We start from the raw sequence: 21790 nt of genomic DNA on the forward strand, positions 1-21790 counted from the left end.
TACACTCCTCAACCAGTGAGCTCCAGAATGGAGTCAACACCAAAGGGGAGTGAAGAGGGACACAGAAGTAAAATAGGGCAGGGGTGTGGCTCAGGTGATCATGACACCAAATGACCCTCTAAGCTGCATGTGTCCCCCATAAAAATAACTAAAAACAGCTTTAAAAGGGTGGGGGGAGTATTAAATGTTTTGGTTCTATCTTCGATTAATTGGATCCAGATGACCAGAGGGTAGCAAGGATAGCTCAGTGGTGGGTGCCTGCCTCATATAATTGAACCCCAATACCCTGAATCATGTATGCTGACTGGAATCCCAGTGATGGGACGGAAAAGGCAGGGGATAATGAAAAATAACTAGGGGTAGTTAGCATCAGTATTTTTAATTATTGTTTTTGGGCCACACCCAGCAATGTTTAGGGCTTACTCCTGGCTCTGCTCTCAGGGATCACTGCTGGTGGTGCTCAGGAAACCATGTGTGGTACCAGGGATCGAACCCAGGTCGGCTGTATGCGAGGCATATACTCTCCCTGCTGTTCTACCTCTCTGGTCCCCACATCTGCGTTTTTCAAAAAGCTTTCATGCGTCTTGAGAACCTGCCAGGTGAGGAAGGAAAGCACCGCCATAGGACGGAACCTTGCTTTGTTTGGGGGCCACAGTTAGGACTTATTCCTGGATCCCTGCTCAGGGGACCATATGCAACACGGCTATTACTTTGGAGTCTGCTTTTTTCAAAGCAAAGTGCCAAGAACCAGAACCATGCTTTTAGAGCCTGGAGCAATAGATAGTACAGTGGGTAAAGTGCTTGTCTTGCATGCAGCTGACTTGGGTTCAATCTCTGGCAACCCATATACTTTATCCCAAGCACTGCCAGGAGTAATTCCTGAGTGCCCAGCCAGGAGTTACCCCTGAGTACTGCAGGGTGTAGCCCAAAAACCAAAAAATATATATATTAAAAAACCAGACCGACCAAAAAACCACAGAATGTGCTTTTGTGGAGCGTGGAGGATAGAGAAATAGTACAGCGTGTAGGACCCTTGCCTTGCATGTAACCGAGTAGCTGACCTGGGTTCAATCCCTGGCATCCCATCTGATCCCATATGGTCCCCCAGCCCTGCCACGAGTGACCCCTAAGCACAGAGCCAGAAGTAAGCCTTTAGCAACTTGGGTGTGACCCAGAAGACAAGGCAATGTATGAAGGGACCAGGGAAATTGCTTACGGGCTAGAACACGTGGTCTGTAGGCAGGAGCCTAGAGGGTCCTGTCTTAGGGTCTCCAGAAGGAGCACTTACTTTGGGGGTGTTCCCCGAGCATGCATGACCAGGTATGACCCTGAATTAAAGTAATATGCATGTGTAGTGTACTGCATTTCAAATGAGGATATAGAGGCAGGGAAAAAGGAACTGACCTTTATAGCTCTGAGACTACAGTAAAAAGAAGTATAAACAAATAGCCAGCTCTAGTTAGAGGGTTGTTTTTCTTGGTGGTATGGATTAGCAATTATGAAACTTCATACTGCTTATTGTAAGAGTCAGCAGATGGACTCATACCTGGCGGGGAATGTAATTCAGGATTTTTGATTCCCAGAAAGGGCATTTCTGTGATTCTGGAAGGTGGTATCAGCTGGAGGGCAGGAACCTTGTGGAATTGGGTTGGGATTGCCATCATGTGGATGAGCTCATGGATATGTGGGCCTAGAAAGGCATATGGGTGCATTAATGTTTGTCTGGAAACACTTCAGAGGAATTAGAGGAGAGGGGCCTTGGAATCGGTGGGTTACAAAGAATCTCTTTGGCAGATGGCTGCCCCTGGGGATGTGGAAAGCTCTGGGGTCAGACAGTTACAGCTTGGAGCATCTTCTGTTTGGAATAAGTGCTGTATTCCTGTCTGATGGACCTGGAAGCCAGCTGGAGGGTGCCTCCTATCATATGGAACACAGCTTTTGTTCAGGGCAGGTGCCCACATCCGGGCAGTGCTTAGGGACTGCTCCCAGGTCTGTGCTTGGGAGTCTTTCCGAGCATTGCTCAGGTGACCAGGCCACATCAGGGATCAGATACAGGCCTTCTGCCAGCAGAGCATGTGCTCAGCCCACAGAAAGCTTTCTTTCTGGCCCTGGGACAGCTTTTGGATCAGAATAAATGATCACTGTGACTGGAACGATAGTGTTTGCCTTGCACACAGCCCCCACCTGGGTTCAAGCCGACGTGGCATCCCATGTGGTAACCTGAGTAAAGCCAGGAGTAAACCCTGAGCACCTCTGGGTGTGACCCAACACCCCATGCTTGCCTGCCACTCAGGTGACCTGGGTTCGATATCCAGCATCCCATAGGGTCCCTCGAGCACTGCCAGGGGTGATTCCTGAGTGCGGAGCCAGGAGTAACTCCTGAGCACACTGGTGTGGCCTCAAACCAAAAAGAAGAAAAAATAATGTTAATTTCACAATTTTGAACATTATTAAATATGACAGTGTTATTATTTTGGGAAAATATATATCAAAGTATTTACTTGAAAATTAGGCGAATTTTGAAGTTGTCCCATCGTATCTATCTGGTATAGATGAGACTTCAAATTAATTACTGGTGTGGCTGAATATCTACTTCCGAGGATTCTAGGTAAACTTCACTGGAATTCTGTGTGCAGTTTCTCTGGAAAAGAACACTGTAGGTTTCCCTCAATTCCAGGGTACACTAGGAGACCACCCCTCCTCCTGCTGTGACCCCTTGGTGTGGAGAAACACCACGCTCTACTTCCTAAGCTTCAGCTCTGTTGTAGGTAGAGTGGGGTGGGCTGTAGGGGGCGTATTTGCATACCGACACCAGCTCGCTGCACACCACCTTCTGCAGCTGGGTCTTCTGTGGCTTAGAGGCAGCCACTGGATGTCATTATTGACTGGGACAGAGTAAAGATGCGCTCTGAGAAATCCCCCAGTGCTATAGCTAACCTGGATTCACTTCCCTCCCCGGCACCGTGTATGGCCACTCAAATCCCGCCAGGAGTGATCCCTGAGCACTGCTGGTTATGGGCCAGAAACCCCCTAAGAAAGAAATTCTCATGTGCTGTGTCCTACAAGTATCAGAAATTGGGTCTCCAAGTTGAGCTGTTAAGTTTTGCTCTTACTCGGGGATTTCCGCCTCTACCGTGCACTGGAGGGACACGGCTCTGTGGCTGCCCCTTACCCCAAACCCTAGACACCTGCTCTTCTCGCCCTTGACGGCCAGCCCTTCCCTAGCCTGCCTCCTGCTCTCGTTCAGGTCTAGAGACTGAAACCCTTCACTGAACCTTTCACTGATGTTCTTTTGCCTTAAGGATACAAATTTGGCTTCAGAATGAACATTCAGCAGGTCTCTTTCTCCTCTCACTGGCACCTGACCTCTTGGAGCAGCCTGCTTCCCTTCCCCCCACTGCTCATTTTTCAGCTCTTCATTTATTTCTCAGAGCGCAGTCCCTGTCTTGGCTGGCCATTGGTCCCCATGACCCACGCCTCGAGGGCTGGGACAGCAGCAGCCCCAGCTCCCCACTCTCTGGGAAGTAGAGCGAGGGTTCGGCAGGTGAATGGGTTGGTGCCTGTTATGAGGTTCCCCCATTTCAACTTCAGAGAAAACTGGCCAGCCTAACCTGTGCCTCTCGGCTCATTGATGTGAGGCTTAGCTAGCAACTGTGTGTCAGACCCTGAGTTCAACCCAAGGCACCAAGAAAAAGACAAAGAAAAATTGATCATTTATATGAGGGCCATGTAAAACCGTCTAGCTGGTGCAGAGTTGTCTGGGTGACCTTTGGCCTCTCCTTTACCATATAGCCAATACCCAAGGGCTCCTTAGTAACCAGCAGTTAACAGTTCTGCTTAGAGCCTTGGGTGCAGCCAGGTAAATAAGACCTTAGAATAATATCCACTACCTCTGAGGAAAGGTGGTCTCATGTCCTTTCAGAACTTGATTGGAGGGGTCCCTCCCCCATTCTCAGCACTGCATACATTCTTCTACGGACTTCCTTGGTGATTAACACATCTTTTTTTTCTCTCTCTCTCTCCTTGACAAGATTTGGTTTTGCCTACACCTGGCCCTGCTCAGGGGACCATGGGGGACTGGGTATCAAACTGCAGGCCCAACGTTTTGAGCCCCCTCCCTTGCTGGTCTAGCCTTTCCCTGTACTGGGGGTGAAGCCGAGGGTGTCACACGTAGGAAACGTGCTCCTCCGTACAGACACATCTTAGCTACCATGATAACCCCACCTTTCCCCTAACCCCCATAACCTTCAGTGTTCCGGGGTGCTAGCTGCCCCTACCAAGCTAGTGCTCAGGGGTTACTGGGAGACTGCAGAGGTTGAACCCAGGACTTCAGCAGTCAAAACCTGCACTCAAAGCCATCTCCCCAACCCCTGGCCCCCATTTTCAATTTATGTTTTGGGGCCACACTTGTTGGTGCTCAGGGCTTATTCTCTGCACCGGGATGACTTCAGGCGTGCTTGGGGAGTCCTGTGGGCTTCCAGGACTGAGCCTGGGTTGGCTGCGTGCACCCTGCTTGCTGTCCGATCACTCTGGCCTTCATTTTCAGTTGTCTGAATGTGGCCTCGCCCCTGAATGCTTCAGTGCTCAGTTCTCTTTAGAAAGCACCCCTTCCTTGAGCGAGGGCCTCTGCCCGGGACTGGCCTAGGCTTCTGTTGGGGTCAGCCACGGTGGGGCAGCAGCTGAGTGCTTGTTGATTTGCTGCTGTCATGACCACAAAGGATTAAAAATAATTTGTAACAAGAGAGAAAGAAAAAGTTGATGGGTCTTTCTGTTTGAGGGTTTTTTTTTTATTTGTACCACTGCCTTATCGAGTGTAGAGAACCACACCACAGTCATTCAGAAAGGAGGAAGGCACTGCCAGACAGGGAGGGTGAGGTGAGGCTCAGAGGTGGTCCCCCAGGCAGGCGTGCCTTTTGGGTGTTAGTGGGAAGTCTAGGGAGAGATGTGACTAATCTGTCCCAGCCTCTGCCCCTCCTTGACTAGAAAGCCCAACTGTGTCTCCCATAAGCCTTGAGACTGGTGTGTGCCAGGCACGTTGGGGGGGCATTAGCCACCATACAGCTTCCCTGGCATGGTGCCAGTAGCTCTTCCGTTTCCGTAAGTGGAAATTGAATGTCGTTGAGGCCAAATCAACCTACTAGGCTGGTCCAGAGTTCACCAGCCTAGTAAGCGGTTCAGCTTCTCCCAGCACTGCTTCTACTCAAGTGCTCAGCTTTCATTCTTCACCCGACCAATAATAGGATTGTATTCATTTGGTTACTCTGAACTTGACAAGAGCCCCCAGACATTTTCTTCCTCTCCCCTCTTGCAGATGGAAGCGCTGCCCCCCAAGACCAGCTCGCAATAATAGGCAACATTGTCAGGAACCTGCCTGACTTTCTTTGCTGGCCCCCATCTCCCCCCACCCCCCAGCCAGCGCCTGAGTTTGAGCTGCTCGGGGGCTCCAGCCCAGCTGCGTTCCTTGTTTAAAGCCTCACATCTTTGCTCTGTCAGACACAGTCACGGGGATGTCCGGTGCCATCTTCCCTCGGTAAGAGCGGTGGACGGAGCTGCAGATGCCCAGAGTCAAGGTCATGTGCCGCTCAAGTGCTGGGCTGGAGCAAAGCCCCGCTCTCCCCGCTGCTTGTGACCAGGCAGGGTGGGTGTGAATGGAGCAGGCTTTGTCAGGGCGGCCCTGTGAGCAGAGGGGGGCCATGCGATGGGGGTCCCTGCTTTGTGCTGCCTGTCCTCTCCCTCATCATCTGCTGCTGCATTTCAGATGTGATCCCCTTCTCTCTGCTAAGTCCTTAGATCTGCCTACTAGGTGGAAGTTTCCACTTTGATTTAGTTTTTATTTGATGTGACGTAGATTGGGCTGGGCTACAGTGAAGGTGCTCAGGGTACCATGTGGGTCCGGGGACCAAATCAGGGTTGATTGCATGCCTGCAGACATGCTCGCCCCCTTCCTGCCTCTCCGGCACTCAGAAGGTTCCACCTTTAATGGGAAAGTCAGCTTGGTCATCACTGGACATGTTTTTGAGCATAAATAGGAGATTTGTCAGAGTCTGAGTGAGTGTTTTGCTTTGTTTATTCTACATGTGGTAGGCTTGGGATGAAGAACCAGATCCGTTCCCCTCCCTCCCTCCCTCCCCTCCCTCCGTCCCTCCGTCCCTTCGTCCGTCCCGGCTGAGAGGTCACTTCTCAGTGCTGGGGATCCCTCCTGAGCTTCATGCACACGGAGCATGTTGCCAGCCTTTGAACTCTCCAGAACAGTCACGCTACCACTGAGCCCTGCCTGGCTCCCCCTGTTCCCTCTTGGGTTTTGTGGTTTGGGGTTTTTTTTGGGGGGGCAAGGGGTGTTTGTTTAGTTTTTTTTTTTTTTTTTTTTTTTTTTTTAGTTTTGGGGGTCCACACTCTGTGCTCAGAGCTCAGTCCTTGCTCTGGACTCAGGAATCACTCTTGGTGGGGTTTGGGAGATGGTGTGGGATGCCAGGGATCAAACCTAGGTCTGCCATGTGAAAACGCCATCCTTGGGGCCGGAGCGATAGCACAGCGGGTAGGGCGTTTGCCTTGCACACGGCCGACCCGGGTTCGATCCCCGGCATCCCATATGGTCCCCCAAGCACCGCCAGGAGTAATTCCTGAGTGCAAAGCCAGGAGTAACCCCTGAGCATCGCTGGGTGTGACCCAAAAAGCAAAAAAAAAGAAAACGCCATCCTTACTGTCCTGTCGCTCTGGCCCTAGCTCTCTTTGTTTTGTGGGCCTAGCGTGTTCTTTACTCATGGCTCAGAGAAAAGGGTCTCTACGGGAGTTTGTGCCCAGGACCAAGGACTGACTTGGGTGAACATGGACACTGTTATGTTATTTACACCAGAGAATCTGGAATTACTTTATTTACTAATAAAGTGATTACAAAAACCGTGACACCATAATGTACACTACTCGATGTGCCAAATCTGGGAGTAGTTCCTAGATTTGAGACTCGGCATTGCCTGTGGTCCCCTCAGCACTGCCAGGAATGATCCCTGAGCACAGGAAGCATCCCCAAACAAATACTGTGAGAATAAGCCTGCTTCCCCACGTTTCTTCCTGGCTCCCTGTGCAGGTCTTCGGGGGGTGGTACCATGTCCATCCTGCTGTCTTCCTTGTATTGAATAATCTTGGGCTTGAATTTGATAGGCAAAAAGGCATCTCATTTTAGGTCAGTTCTGAGAAATGCTACTCCTTCCCCATCAACAACTTTCAACCAGTTACCTCAAAGTCTTCACAAGAAAGGGAAATACAAATAATGAGAGACAGTGTGCTTCCCCTGTGCTCAGAGGACACCTCTGGTCTTCTTTACAATTGAGGTTGGCAAGGGCCATGTGAGGCAGGGATTGAACCCCAGAGCCCCAAGCTATTCAGCTGGCTGGAGCCACCCACCCGGCACTGCACATGGTTACTCCTGGCTCTGTACTCAGGGATCACTCCTGGCAGGACTCATTGGGACCCTGTCGGGTGTCAGGGATCGAACCCAGGTTGGATACGTGCAAGGCAAGCACCCTGCCCTCTGTATTGTCTCACGGATCCCCTTTGTGCAGATCCTTGGTAAGATCATTGTTGAGGTTTTGTTGGAGTCGGCAGGTGGCCCCTCTGGAGGCGGTGTGCTCAGTGTTCATGCTGGTGATGGAGGAAGGAAGCGTTTATTGGAGATTCCCTCTGCCTATGAGCTTCACATTTGAGAGCAGGCTTGGCGGTGCTCTCGGTTGCTTCTGGGATACTGACAGGGCTCAGTACAGGGACTCAGAACATGCTGGTGGCAGAAATAAAAATGAATGAGGGGGCCAGAGCGATAGTAGAGCGGGAGGGCACTTTCCTTGAACACAGCCAGTCTGGATATGATCCCCGGTATCCATACGGTCTCTCGAGCACCACCAGGAGTGAAAGAAATAAAAAGAGTGAATCCCTGCACCTACGTACTTTACTTCTGATAATAGTCAGTTAATGTGAGAAATGGAGCGTGACGGGGAGACGGTGGAGCTTAGCTGGTAGAGGACAGACAGAGGGGAAAGTAAGAGCCTGAGCCAAGTCGCCCACCTGCCCTGGACTGGGTGTCTTGAACCTGCAGTGGCCACATGTGGCTGCTTTTATATTTCTTAACTGCACATCCAGTGTCTATAGTGTTTGTAAATACTTGATAAGAAACCACCCTGTCTGATCAAAAACTGTCTTGATTTGGTTAGTAAAAGATAAAAGTGCCTACTTTGGCACTTGTGGGGATCTTGTGTCACTTTGCCACCAGCCCTTGTGCCCTCGTGTGTGACTGCCTCAGGTCTCTGAACATTGAGGCCCCCTGAGGAACAGATCCACAGTGGGGCCCACCTCGGGCTCAGTGGGAAGTAATGCGGCATAGCAGTGAAGGAGACTGAGAGCATCTCACCCCCCAGCCCCGCCATCTGGAGCCGGCTCAGTCCAGACCACTGCCTTTGTGGTCACAGATGCCAAGTGGTGCTGGAGCTGCGGGTGCAGTGGGCATCAGACAGGGTCAGCAGTTTCAGCTGGGAGTACTGGTCACCAGAGCAAGCATGTAGGCATCTCAGCAGAGGTTGCACCTGGGGCTGGGAGACAGGTCTGAAATTGCCCTCTGATAAATGCTTTTGCTGCTCTAGACTCCTCCCTAGGGGCTGTCCACAAGTTGCTCAGAGGGGGGTTGTTTTGTTTTCTTTGGAGAGGGTTGGGCCACATCACTCCCAGCAGTGCTCAGGACTTAACTCCTAGCTGTGCACTCAGGGGTCACCTTGGTAGGGCTCTCAGGGGTTTCGTATGGGGTGCAAGGCAAGTGCCCTACTCGCTGGAATATCACTCTGACCCCAACACAAGTTTGTCTTTTGGGGGGTTTGGGGCCACAGTGGTTCTCAGGGCTTACTCCTGGCTCTGCACTCAGGGATCGGTCTTGGCAGGCCTGGGGGACCATATGGAGTGGGGAGGAGAGTGCGTGCTGAGGGTTGAACCCAGGAAAGCCATGTGCTAAGCAAATGCCTACCCGCTGTACTATTGCCCCAGCCCTAAGTTTATTCTTTTTATCTTTACACCCAGTTCAGGCCTTGTGGCTTCAGATGCATTTCCACACACTGCTGCCTCCCAGTCTCAGAGCTGCCGAGGCGGGGGGTTGGCTTGGCTGAGGGATGGGGAACAGTGAGGCTCCGAGAGCACCCAGGCAGTAGACCAGAGTGGCCAATGGTCACCGTGATAGCAGACCTAGCAACTGACTCCGGCTGCCTCATTCCCCTCTTGTTCCCCCTCTGCCCAGCACAGAACCTGGCACCACAGCTGTGCCCGGTAGACTTAGTGAATGGGCCATAGGTTTCCTGTCAGACTTAGGGGTGTGCCTTAGGAGACAGTCTGACTGTGCTTTTCATATTCTTAGAAGTAGAAGTACACACAGGAGCAGAGCCCAATCCTAGGCTAGTCCCCGAGGTCAACATCAAAATAGTTAAAGAGGAGGGGGAAACCCTGGCGCTGAGTCCTAAACCCCATCCTAACACTAACTGAGTCCTCCAATTCAAAGTGGGTGAGGTTGAGTGAGTTTTTGTGCAAAATGTCGTGATTTAGGGGCTGGAGAGATAGCACAGCGGGTAGGGCGTTTGCCTTGCACGCGGCCGACCCGGGTTCAAATCCCAGCATCCCATATGGTCCCCTGAGCACGGCCAGGGGTAATTCCTGAGTGCAGAGCCAGGAGTAACCCCTGTGCATTGCCAGGTGTGACCCAAAAAGAAAGAAAAAAAAAAAAAATGTCGTGATTTAGTCACGCCTCGTTTTCCTCGGCGCAAAGGGAAGCTGCTGGGTTCTCTTCCGAGCTGCCTTCTCCTGCCCTTGGATGAGGCTTGTGCTCTCCTGGCCCTTCGGCCCATGAATGGCCCCTGGCCCTCCGCAGCCTGGGTCGATGAAGGTTCACATGGGGTTAATCAAAGTGAGGCTCTAATTTCATGCCATGTTTTGGTATGAGCCGATGAGTCATTGTTTGGCGGAGTAGTTCGCCATCCCTGACAATGTTTGATCTTGACAGAAGAGTTTTCTAATCTGGAAATGGTGGCGAGGTGCTCTTCAGAAATGCAGAGTCAACAGTTGGGGAGGTGGCAGAAAGCAGAACAAAGAGGCGGATTTACTAGGCATTGGGCCGGGTCCATTGGAGACTCCTGCCTGGCCCCCACACACCTCCTCCCCCTCCCCCCCCCCGCCACCCTCCTCCCCCACAGGACTTCTTCACGCCCCTCCTCCCCGTCATTGGGAAAAGAGGGAAAATACAGCTTCTGTTTGCTTGCTTTGCTGCATATCCGTGGCTGGACGCCTGGCCCCCTTCCCAGAGTCCCTGAGAGGACTTCAGATGTGGTCGGGGAGGTAGCCGGATGGTGCCAGCCTGCCGGCCCTCATCCAAGCAGACCGCACCAGCACCCAGCAAGGGGCCTAGAGAGGCAGCAAGCCCAGCTGCTGGCTACCCGGGCACCCCCACGCACTCCCTTCTTCTTCTTTTTGGGTCATACATGGCAATGCACAGGGGTTACTCCTGGCTCTGCACTGAGGAATTACTCCTGGCCATGCTCAGGGGACCATGTGGGATGCTGAGAATCGAACCCAGGTTGGCTGCGTGCAAGGCAAATGCCCTACCCGTTGTGCTATCGCTCCAGCACATGCACCCCCTTCTCGTGGCGAGAGTGGTTCCCCCAGGACACTGATGGCGTGCCCTCTGGGGACTTCGCCCCTGCACTCTGACTCAGAGTGGACAGACACACTGGGAAGGGACAAAGCCCATCTGGAAAATGTATCCCCAAACTGGCTACATGAAAGTCTTTGTGAAGTGGGGAGGCAGAGCGCCAGACCACTTGCTGCCCTTGGGGCTGCCTTCCCGATGGCCTCATGCACCTCCTGCGCTCAAGCAGGGTCATGCAGCGCCGGCTGTGAAGCTGGAGCTGAGCTGTCATTTCTCCCCAACTTTTTCCTGGCGTTTGCAATGAGCAAGTCACTGATGTCTGTGTCCTGTCCGCTGCTTCTGGAGTAGGAAGAGCAGCAGGCGCTGCACAGGGTGCTGGCAGCCATCGATGGGTGGTGATGCTGGGGAAGGTGTCTCGAAGCCTGGGGCTGTCGGGGTTTATGTTTTGTGGCGATGACTGAAACCTTATCCTTGTCTCTCCGTCCTGCATGGCAGTTGGAGCTTCTGCCCCAGTGACACAGAGATGGGAGGATTGCACAGGAGACAGCCTGAGCGGGCTCCCTGCTATCCACCCATCAGACCCCCAGAAATGAAACCATTGTGCCCCTTTTTGCAGGGTGGCCATGAGGTCTCTGCTCCCCTGCAGGAGTGACCTGCACTTGGCATTACACGGTCACCTGTTGGGAGCCCTGGAGGCTCAGTTGAGGTCTCTCTCCACCCCAGAGCTAGGCCGGGAATAGCCCTGGCGCGGCATCAGTCCACTCCCAGCACCCTCCGTTTTGGCTGGACCAGCAGCTTTCCAGATTCCTTGGTCTGCACAGGGATTAACTGCTACTTCTGCTGTCTTTTTCCATGCTGGCCCCCAAGTGCTTCCACTTGCCTTTACCCCTGCACATTCTTATCCTGGCAGCACTGACAGGGAAACATTGGTGATGGTGGGGGGCCGGCTACCAAGAAGCGGGTGGAACGGGGGCTACCAGGAGCTGTACTCTTGAGGATGAAAGGAGGGTCAGGTTTTCTGACACTGCAGAATATGAATTCCAACCAGACTTCAACATCTGTCTCTGGGGGCTGGAGCGATAGTATGTTTGCCTTGCATGTGGCCAACCTGGGTTCGACCCCTGACATCTTTAGGGTCTCCCAAGCACCACCAGGAGTAATTCCTGAGTGCAGAGCCAGGAGTATTATCCCTGAGCATCGCTGGGTATGACCCAAAAACAGCAAAAAAAGAAAAGAAAAGAAAGCCTTGTTGGAGGCTAAACTCATTTGTGCTCCGGGAGTTTCATCTGTGATGTCCAGTGCAGCTGATGAGTCTAAGCATTTGGCTTTTCTGGCCAAAACAGCGCTTTGAACTGGTTCCTCCTGAGCCTGACCTCGCTTTGGGTCATACCCGACCCTTCTCTCCTTTGCTTGACTCGCCATCTTGCATCCACCCAGCCGGGACTTGCCCAGAGGCCTTGTCTGACACCACAGGGGGCTTCAGTCCACCTGTGTGATTGTGTGATGGCCTTCCTGTTGGTTGAGTAAACAATTATATGTATGTAGTCCATGTTATAATGTACATTCTACTTTCTGTAGACATAAAGGATCTCTCTCTCTCTCTCTCTCCCTCTCTCTCCCTCCATATTGTATATATTTTAGGGCCACACCCGGCAGTGCTCAGGAATTACTCCTGGCAGGGATTGGGGGACCCCATAGTGTGCAGGGATCAAATGAAACGGAGCCCTCCCTGCTGTGCTGTTGCTCCCATCCCATAGGAAGCTTTCAGGTGCTCGATTTCTCCAGTGTTGGTTCCAGACTGGATTTTAACTTCCCTTCTCTCCCCTCGGTCAGTGCTGCTGAAGTTCCGCACAGACAAAGGCAGAGACCCGGCCTCCGATAGCTTCGGGGAAGACTCGGAGCTTTTGCTCCAGATCCGCAATGATGTCCTGGACTCTCTGGGGGTCAGTCCTGACCTGCTTCCCGACGACTTTGTCAGGTGGGTTATCAGTCTCCGTTGACAAACTGTATCTGCCTGAGTCTGGGGGTTTCCTATATGAAAACCAGAGATCCTGGGGCATGCCTCCTGCTCTTCCTGCTGTTGCGTTCTCTATAGACTGCCGCTCTCATGCAGGGTTGAACTGGAGACAGGCAGGGCCTGCTCCTGACAGTAGGTGGGAGTCACACGATTCAGAGCTGAAGGCACTAGGATGTATGTCCAGACTCTGCCGTACCTTTCTAATTCCTTGTGTTATCACTTGATGCCCCCGTGTCCACAAGGTCCCGCAGGGCTCTGGGTGCAGGATAAGTGACTGGCAGGGACAGTAGCAGGTGGGAAGTAGGAACCAATCTGTTGCATGCTGCCCACTTGCCTCCTTCGACGGCTGGTTTATCTGGAACCAAGCCGCCCGTAGCAGGAGCCTGCTTCCCGCAGCCTGGCCTGTGGACACCCGTCTTTTGCCCTTAGACACAATCCGTTGAGGATTTGGTTAACAAGGCCAAATGATGACTGGGTCATGGGCCCCTTCCAAGCAGTGCCGGGGCCATCTGCTCATTCCCATTCTCTTGCGGTGTCTTTGGGGGCCTCCCAGCACCGCACGGCTGTGCCTCCCACTTGGAGCAGTAACCATGATGGCTGTTCTGTCAAGAGCAGCTTTGATGGGCCAGGCAGTGTGGGGGCTACACGGGCTCTCTTCCCCCCTCCCCCCTGCCGCCGCCCTCCAGTGGACCAGGAAAAGTTGGAGCTCAGAGGAACCAAGTGTTGAGGACTTGCAGGGCCGGCTCCACACAGCCCACCTGCTTGGTCACAGGCATCCCTTTCTGAAGCACTTGGGTTTCCAGACACCGCCCTTCGGGAGAGGCAGTCACTGGACTGAGGCGACCACGTGTGTCTCCCCAGGACTCCTCATGAACTTGGCTCCATTTCAGCTGGAAAGTGACTCAGCCCGTGCCCTCGTGAGTGGCTGGAAACCTCGATTTCTTGGCCTGCAGACCCTCCCGATTCAGGTCTGGCCACAATCTAGAAACCCTGGCCAAGCCCTCAGCCAGAAACAGGCGGCATGGTACATGGTGGTCTCGGCAAGCGGCGGGTCTCTGTCTAACCCAGGACACATCTTAGATAGGGGCAGGGACTGGGCACTTGGAGGAGGCTGCAGGCCGTGAGTACAGAGCTGTGGAGCCGTCTGTGCTTTGGAGGTGAGAGAAAGGCCGTGAGGGGGTCCTCTGGGGGCCGCTGCCGGCCTCACTCTCCGCCTAGGCGCCGTTGCACCCCTTGCTTGCCCTTGAAGGAAGAGGTGTCCAGGGAGTTTGTCTGCGGCTTGGGAGGAGACCAGGCCAGTGCCGGCAAGGAAATGAGCTGCCGTCTGGCAGCGGGCTCCACGCACAGCCGTCCGCTGCCAGCTCCCAGCTCTGTGCTCACTTGAGAGGGAGGCTGTGCACCAGGCTCCGTCTCCTCACCACCCTGCGGTCTGCTCGCTCCATCCTTCTGCCGTCTTATTTCTTCTCCCCACCCAGAGATTGCTTGCTTTTCGGATGCTGAGAGCAACAGACGCCCGCTGCCAGGAAGTGTAAAAGGGCAGAGAGGCTCGCTCTGCGCCCCAGCGCTCTGCCAGAACTGGGGCTAGCCTCGCAGACTTCGCACTGTGTTTGCTCGCAGGTTTTCTCTCTCCCTGTCAGAGTGAGCCCGGGCGCTCCAGACGAGAGCCTCCTTCTGTCTGCATGGCGCGGAGCTGTGTCAGAAACCCAGATCCCCGCGCTCCGCCACGCTGCACTCGCTTCATTGTCTGAGATGTAGTCGCTGACTTAACCATTACCGCACTGGCAGGCTTTTAAACTGTTTTTAGTTTTTCACCAGTCTAAACATTTATCATAAACATTCACATTTTGTTTATGGAATGTAACTTCTGTTTTTCTAAAAAAAAAAAAACAACTATTGTGGTAAAATATATGTAGCACAAAATATAGTATTGGAATCATTCTTCCTTTCCTTTTTTTTGCATCAGATTTTTTTTTTTTTTGGTGGTGCCAGAGTTTGACTCCTGGGTCACACTTGCACACACGTGTGCGCTTTATCTTCTGTGCTATTTACCCCTCCTTTTTTTGTTTGTTGTTTTGAGACCACAACCGTGGTGCTCCAGGATCACTCCTGGTGGGCTCAGAGGATTGTATGGAGTGCCGGGGGTTGAACCCAGGCATCCTGCTCGCTGTACTTTTCCAGCTGGTCCCCCCCACACACACTTTTCCCGCTTTTTCCCGCCTTTTACTTTCCTTCAAGGGCCCATTGCTGCAGTACAGAGTGAGGGTGAGGTGGGATGGTATGGTGGTCAAGATCAAATTCGGGGGCTTTGAGCTCTCTTTTCCACCCCATTTGAACCATTTCGTTATTTTGGTGTTGGTTTGGGGGCCACATTCTGTGGTGCTTGGGGAGCCCTGCAGTGCTGGGATGTACCCCCTGCTTCTTCCTTCAGCTGTATTTAGGCACCAGGATGTACTGTTCAGTTCCAGCCCAGTTTGCTCCCAGTAGCTTCCTGCTTTCTCCCAATTTAATTTTTTCTAAGAAATTTGATTAATCTAGGTGTCTTTTTTTTTTCTTTTTTTTTCTTTTTGGGTCATACCCGGCAATGCTCAGGGGTTACTCCTGGCTCTCCACTCAGGAATTACTCCTGGCAGTGCTCGGGGGACCATATGGGATGCTGGGAATCGAACCCGGGTCGGCCACATGCAAGGCAAACGCCGTACCCGCTGTGCTATTGCTCCAGCCCCCTAATCTAGATGTCTTATAGAAATAGAATCATAGTTGTCCTTTTTGTGTGTTTCATGGGGTTCTTGGTTTTTGATTTGCTCTTTATTGAGGTTGAGGTGCACCCAACAGTACTCAGGGCTACTCCCAGCATAGTGCTCATGGACTATGTGGTGTCACTGATCAAACCTAAGATTCCTACATGCAAACATTGTTCTCTAGTGCTTTGAACTATCTCCCTGGCCTTCAAACTTTCTGTTCTGGATTTTGTTTGGGTTTTTTTGTTTGTTGGGGGAGAGGGAGCGTTGTTTATTTGATTCTGGGGCCAGTCGCACTGTCCACATTGTCAGCCAGTAATTTTAAGTATCTTGCCTTTTTACATGTTTTTATCTTAAAGCATAAACAAAGTTAGTATCTGAGACTTTTTTTTTTAAAGCTTTTTGGGTCGCACCCAGCGATGCACAGGGGCTACTCCTGACTCTGCATTCAGGAATTACTCCTGGTGGTGCTCGGGGGACCGTATGGGGTGCTGGGAATTGAACCTGGGTTGGCCAAGTGCAAGGCAAACGCCCTACCCGCTGTGCTGTTGCTCCAGCCCCAGTCTGAGACTTTTTTTAATAATGCAATTTTTTTTTTTTTAATTTAGGGGCTAGAGAGATAGCAGTCAGTAAGGTGATAAATGTGGCTGACCCAAGTGCAATCCCTGGCATTCCATATTAGTCCCCCAAGTACCACCAGGAGTGATTCCTGAACGCAGAGCCAGGAGTAAGCCCTGAGCACTGCTGGGTGTGGCCCAAAATAAGGGCTAGAGAGATAGCACAGTGGGTATGGCATTTGCTCATACATGCCCAAACTGGGTTCATCCTCAGTACCACATAGGGTCTCCTGAGCACAGCCAGGAGTAAGCCCTATGTGAGTAAGCCCTGAGTGTGCCTCCCTTCTGTATTATTTTTGTTTGGGGGCTACACCATCAGTTCTGAAGGCTTACTTTGGACTCTGCATTCAAGAATCACGCTTGCACAGTGAAGTACATTCTGCTTTGTTAACAGATCTATGAGAGTGTGTGCATTTTGGTTTTGTTTTAATGTTCCATGAGAATGTGTGGGGATAGTGAGTTGTCGCCACTGCCACAGTGAAGATTGGGGGACTAGGGACCCTGCTCCATCGCCAGGTGTTCGCTTCTCATAGTATAGCTTCATCACCAACAATAACCTGTCATGGTGTCTCCCCTGGTAATCAGTTATATGGTCACACCTGCCTTTTGTCCTGCTCGTGCTTCTGAGTAATTTCTTTCACTTAATGCATGGGCCCATTATCCATATGGGAGTGGCCAGTCCACCTCTGATCCCTGAGCCCCAGGGCCCTGGTGGGGATAGTCTGGTCACCAGGTGAGACGCACTGGGTTTGTTAGCAATTCTTGAACCATTGTCCCATTGTCGGCGTTCACAAGTTTCTGTATGAACATTTACAGTAGGTTCTCGGAGGGTACCGGGGTGGAACCGACAGCTCATACAGTGACTCGATGTTTGTCCATTTGAGGAACTGCCGGGTGTCTCCCGCTGCAGCCATGCCCCTTGGCACCCCACCCGCACTTCCCCCTCCTCGTCTCAGCTCAGTGAGAGATAAGTTTGTGGTTTAGCTTTGCGTCTCCCCAATGGACACTGATGTAAAGAGTCTTCTTGAGAATATGTTCTTTAGAAGAGGGTCCCAGAGGTGCTGGAGAGTCAGTACAATCAGGAAGGCGTTTACCTTCCACATGGTCAACCTGAGCACTGAGCCAGGAGTAAGCCTTGAGCACAGCCGGGTGAGCAAAAACCATTGGGGGTGTAAATAGGTCTGGGGCTGTAGCTCAGTGGTAAAACACGCACCTGATGTGGGAGGCCTTGTTAAACCCCAGCTCCTTTAGAAGTAAAAAGTATGGGGCTGGAGCAATAGCACAGCGGGATGGCGTTTGCCTTGCACGCAGCCAACCCGGGTTCGATTCCCAGCATCTCATATGGTCCCCTGAGCACCGCCAGGGGTAATTCCTGAGTGCAGAGCCAGGAGTAACCCCTGTACATCGCCGGGTGTGATCCAAAAAGCAAAAAAAAAAAAAAGAAGAAGAAGAAGTAGTAAAAAGTATATGAAAGTGCACAAAGGATTTCAAGGATCCCCTGGTTGTGCCATACTGAGGGCCAAATTAAGGTTGGCCCTCCCTGTCCTCTGCACTAGCACATGCAGTGATGCTCAGGGCTTAACTCCTGACGGGCACCAGGTGGGATGCCAGGCATGGGACTGGCAGTGGGCCCTGCGGCCCTTGCCCTGCCTGTTCCTAGAATGCCACGTCTTGTTTCTCTCGCAGGTACTGCTTCTCGGAGATGGTCCCCGTGTGCGCTGTGGTCGGCGGCATCTTAGCCCAGGAGATCGTGAAGGTACGTCATCCCTGAGCACATTCAGTAAGGCCTTACTACCTCAGGTCAGTGCTGGGTGGTCACTCCTGGTGGTGTCAGGGACCAACCCTGAGTTTCACCATGCAGAGCACATCCTCCACCAGCCCTGACTTCTCAGGCCCTGGACTCTGATGTCCGGGGATCTTGCTGTGTGTCCAGAAAGGATCTGTGCCACCTGTAGGGCCCTGGGTGCTGCTGTGAATTCGGGTGGTGCCTCATTTGCCATGTCGGGGTGGTGTGTAGAAGGTGGGGCTTGATTCTCTTTTCTTCACCTTGGTTATAAATTTGCTCAGGACTTCTTGTTCTCTCTCCTGAAAGAGGCTCTTCCCTGCTCCCCTCTCCAGATCTCCGGCCAGAGGATCCTTCTCTCTGTCCCCAGACCTACCTTCTGTGGCACAGGCAGGGATGTGCACATGGAGGAACTGGGGGGGTGGGGAGCCAAGAGAAAGAACACACTGGCCCCCAATTCCTTGATTGCACTTGCTTGGCCTACATGGCCAGAATAGTCCCCGTCTGGGTGTAGCTGAGTCTGAGGACAGACCCTCAAGGGTGGGTCAGATGGAAGAGTGGCTATGGGGAAGGCGTGCCCAGACCACAGTAGCAGTAGCCCGTCTTGGCCGGTAAGGTCTCGTGTGACCTGCAGTGTCTGATGCCAGGGCCTCGTATTTGAGCGCCCATTGCCACACCTGTGCTCTCCACACTGGCCCGTAAGCCTGGCTGCTGCCTCCCGCCCCACCCGACCACCTTGCAGCAGCTCCCCCAGCCCCAAAGCACTTTCTGGCCTCACCCACCTCACCCACTGGGTGGGCCCTGTGGGCTGGAGCTGGGGGCGGCGCAGGTGGCCTTGACCCCGCTGTGTGTACCAGCCTCACGAGGCCAAGGCCTGACCCGGGCAGCCCCTCGTGCCCGCCCGCCCGCCGGCCCAGCTGTCGCCTCCCGTTTCTGTTTACCCCAGATGGCCGCAGCGCCGCATTCTTGGTCGCTGGGTGTGTTTGGAATCTCCTCTCATCCCATCTTGTTTGGGAAGCACTTTACCTTTTGCCCCATGTTCACCCCAGCCCTGCTGTCCTGTCCCCCACTCTCCCGCCCTCACCACAGGGCCTGCCTTCTGCCAGCTGCACTGGGGTCCCCGTTTGTCAGACAGGGTCGGGGGGCAGGGAAGCCCCTTCCTTGGAACCACCTGCTACCTTCGCTTCCTGCTTGTGACCCTCAGGCACACTCCTGCCCCCCAACTCAGCCCCTAGCCCCCACAGTCCCTGCCCCTCGGAACCCAGGTATGGGTGCAGGACACCCAGTTGGTCCAACTTGGGTTTCTGAATCTCAGATCTTCCTGAGGGGGTCCCTGGTCCCTCCTTAGGGGGAATTCCTCTCCATCTCCCACCTTTATTTATTTTTTTTTTTTTGGTGGGCCCAGGATTGAGTATGGGCCCTCACATGCAGGGCAGGCACTCTCCCAGGCTCCGCCCAGCGTGCTCACAGCCAGCAGCGTGTTTACCCTTTCCAACGTGCGCGGGGTGCAGGCTCCATGCTGGGGAAGCCTGGGGTTTGGTGTGGCGAAGATGGGAAGGGTTTGCCAGCCCTTGGGCAGGCCCTGTGCTCCCATTTTGCAGGTGAGCGTTGGTGCTTAACCGAGGAGAGTTGGCCATGAGGAGAGCCAGTTCCTGTCCTTGTTTGTGCAGGTGTCCCTGTGAATGACAGCCAGTGTGTGCTCTGGGACGCTTTATTCTGCTCTGTCAGTGCCGAGCCACGGGGTGAGGGGCAGTTAGTAAGGGGAGCCCAGGCACCACCAGGAGTGACGCCTGGGCACCGCAGGTGTGACCAGAAAGTCTTTGAGGGCCAGGGGTCTCCCGGGGTTGGAGCTTCTCTGCCATTCTCAAACAGCACTGTGATAGGGGGCCCTGAGTACTGCCTGGAGACACATACCCGCCCCCCACCAAAAAATTTAAAAATCTGGATGTAGCTGAATAACCTCTGGGTACAATGGGCCTCAGTGGCAGAGCCTGCCAGGCTGCCTTTCAGAGGCCTGCTTTGAGGTGTTTTCTTGCTCCCCCATTTTCTCCTCTCCAACTTAAACCTTACTTTCTCCCCAGGCTCTGTCCCAGCGGGACCCTCCTCACAACAACTTCTTCTTTTTCGACGGCATGAAGGGGAACGGGATTGTGGAGTGCCTTGGCCCCCAGTGAGCTGGCCTTGGCACCTGGAGGAGTGTGTGCAGCGTGCCCTGTCCTGTGCGGGGGGGAGCTCCCCCCCCCCCCCCGTGTGCCCCCGTCCCCCCCCATGTGCGGAGGCCTTTCCAGGCCAGCAGACAGTGACGCCACAGTTGCCACTTGCCCTCCATTAGGGTGAGGGCTGGAGGCCAGCCCCAGCTCTGCCCACTGCTTTGAGTGCCCGCCTGTCCCCTAGAATTGCCTGAGAGCCTCTCCATCCTGGTATCTTCCCGGATCACCCACCCCCCAGGGCCTCATTGCTACAGAGGCCTGGCCATGTTCCTCGCTGTGCTCGCCTTCTCTCAGGGAGCAGGCTTCCGGCAGGGCGTGCGCCTGGCCCCGGAAACGCCCGTGGCTCCCCCGTTTTGCGCGGGACAGGCACCCTGAGAGAGGAAAGCCGATGGAATGTATTTCCTCCGAAGCCGGAGATTCTGAAAAACAACAGGTGGCCTCTGGTGCGGGCGCTCGAGTTTAGTTTAGGATTAGTTGAGTTCCAGCCGGGCTGTGGAAGAGCAGAGACCTTCTGAGGGCCCGTGGGCAGGAGGGCAAGATGCTGCAACTGAATATGAGTGGGAAAACCGGTTTCCAACCGCAGGCTGCCCGGCTGCCCCAGGGGACTTGATGCTCAAGCAGGGCTGGCTCTCCAACCCTGGGGGGGTGCTGTTGGGTCGTCCCGTCCCCCCCGTATCGCAGCTGTCTCTGTTTTCTAGTGTTTCTACATTTCTTTGTTTTTTTTTTTCAAATAGAAAATTGAAATAAAGTTTTTTGCTTTAGAATTTGTGTTTCGTCTGTGTCGGCAGTTTTCTCCCCAGGACGTGAGGCGACCAGTGGCCTTCCAACACGGCTGCTTTGTCACTAAAGAGTTTCCTCTCGCCTCTGGACAAGGCCGCAGAGTGGGCTGGTTTCAATCCCAGAGGGCATCAGTGCTCCTGGTCTTTGGGTCACTCACAGTGGCTGTGGGGAGACACTTAGGGACTTGGCACAGGGGGATGCCCAGTTCCACCCCCAGCACCGCCAGGAACAGCCCAAGGAAGCCCCTAGTATTATCGATTGTGACCCAGAGGTGGTACCACAGGGAGGCTCTTTCGCACATGGCTGGCCTGGGCTCAGTCCCCAACACTGCATACAGCCCCCCTCCCCTGAGTGCCAAAGCAGGCATTGGCACTGGGCACTGCTGAGTATTGCCCCCATGCTCCCAAAGACACCCCTAGCCATGCCCAGAAGTTAGAGTTGTCAAGGATAAAACATGACATTGAAGCACCCACATCTGACTCAGAGTGCCAGACATTGTGCTAAGAGCCAGCAGCCTCGTTTTCTCTTTTTTTTTTCTTTTTGGTTTTTTTGTCACACCCAGCGGTGTACAGGGGTTACTTCTGGCTCTGCACTCAGGAATTACTCCTGGGGTTGCTCAGGGGACCATATGAATGGATTGTGGGGTTTCGAATGCAGGTCAGCTGTGTGCAAGGCAAACGCCCTCCCCACTGTACTATCACTCTGGCCCCCAGCCCCCAAGCTGGTAGGGGCAGAGCTTTCCATGGAGCACTGGGTTTGGTTTGGTAGGGTCAGGACCACAGCCAGCTCATTGCTCCTACAGTGCTCAGACCGGGCCCGTGGAGCTCCTGCCAGGTCTGTTCACTCTCCCTTACCGGTTCCCCTGACATCACTTGGGAGGGGTGGGGTGTGGCTGGTCAGTCAGCAACTTTTGACTTGCCTTGCTGCATCCTCAGGAAGTAAAGGTGTGGGCTGAGAGCTAGTGCAGATGGCCAGGCAC

General features: G+C 53.4%; 1 protein-coding gene across 1 annotated transcript in view; it reads left to right on the plus strand.

Moving 5' to 3' along the window:
• Positions 1-20795, plus strand: part of SAE1 (SUMO1 activating enzyme subunit 1) — a 64649-nt gene extending 43854 nt beyond the window's left edge. The window contains exons 7-9 of the mRNA XM_004607707.2: positions 12500-12644; positions 17725-17794; positions 19903-20795. Coding sequence (XP_004607764.1) covers positions 12500-12644; positions 17725-17794; positions 19903-19995 — 308 coding nt within the window. The 3' untranslated portion in view covers positions 19996-20795. The remainder of the gene's footprint in view (positions 1-12499; positions 12645-17724; positions 17795-19902) is intronic.
• Positions 20796-21790: the final 995 nt, after the last annotated feature.

The sequence above is a fragment of the Sorex araneus genome, chromosome 8 (assembly GCF_027595985.1).
Source record: "Sorex araneus isolate mSorAra2 chromosome 8, mSorAra2.pri, whole genome shotgun sequence".
NCBI classification, from domain to species: Eukaryota; Metazoa; Chordata; class Mammalia; order Eulipotyphla; family Soricidae; genus Sorex; species Sorex araneus.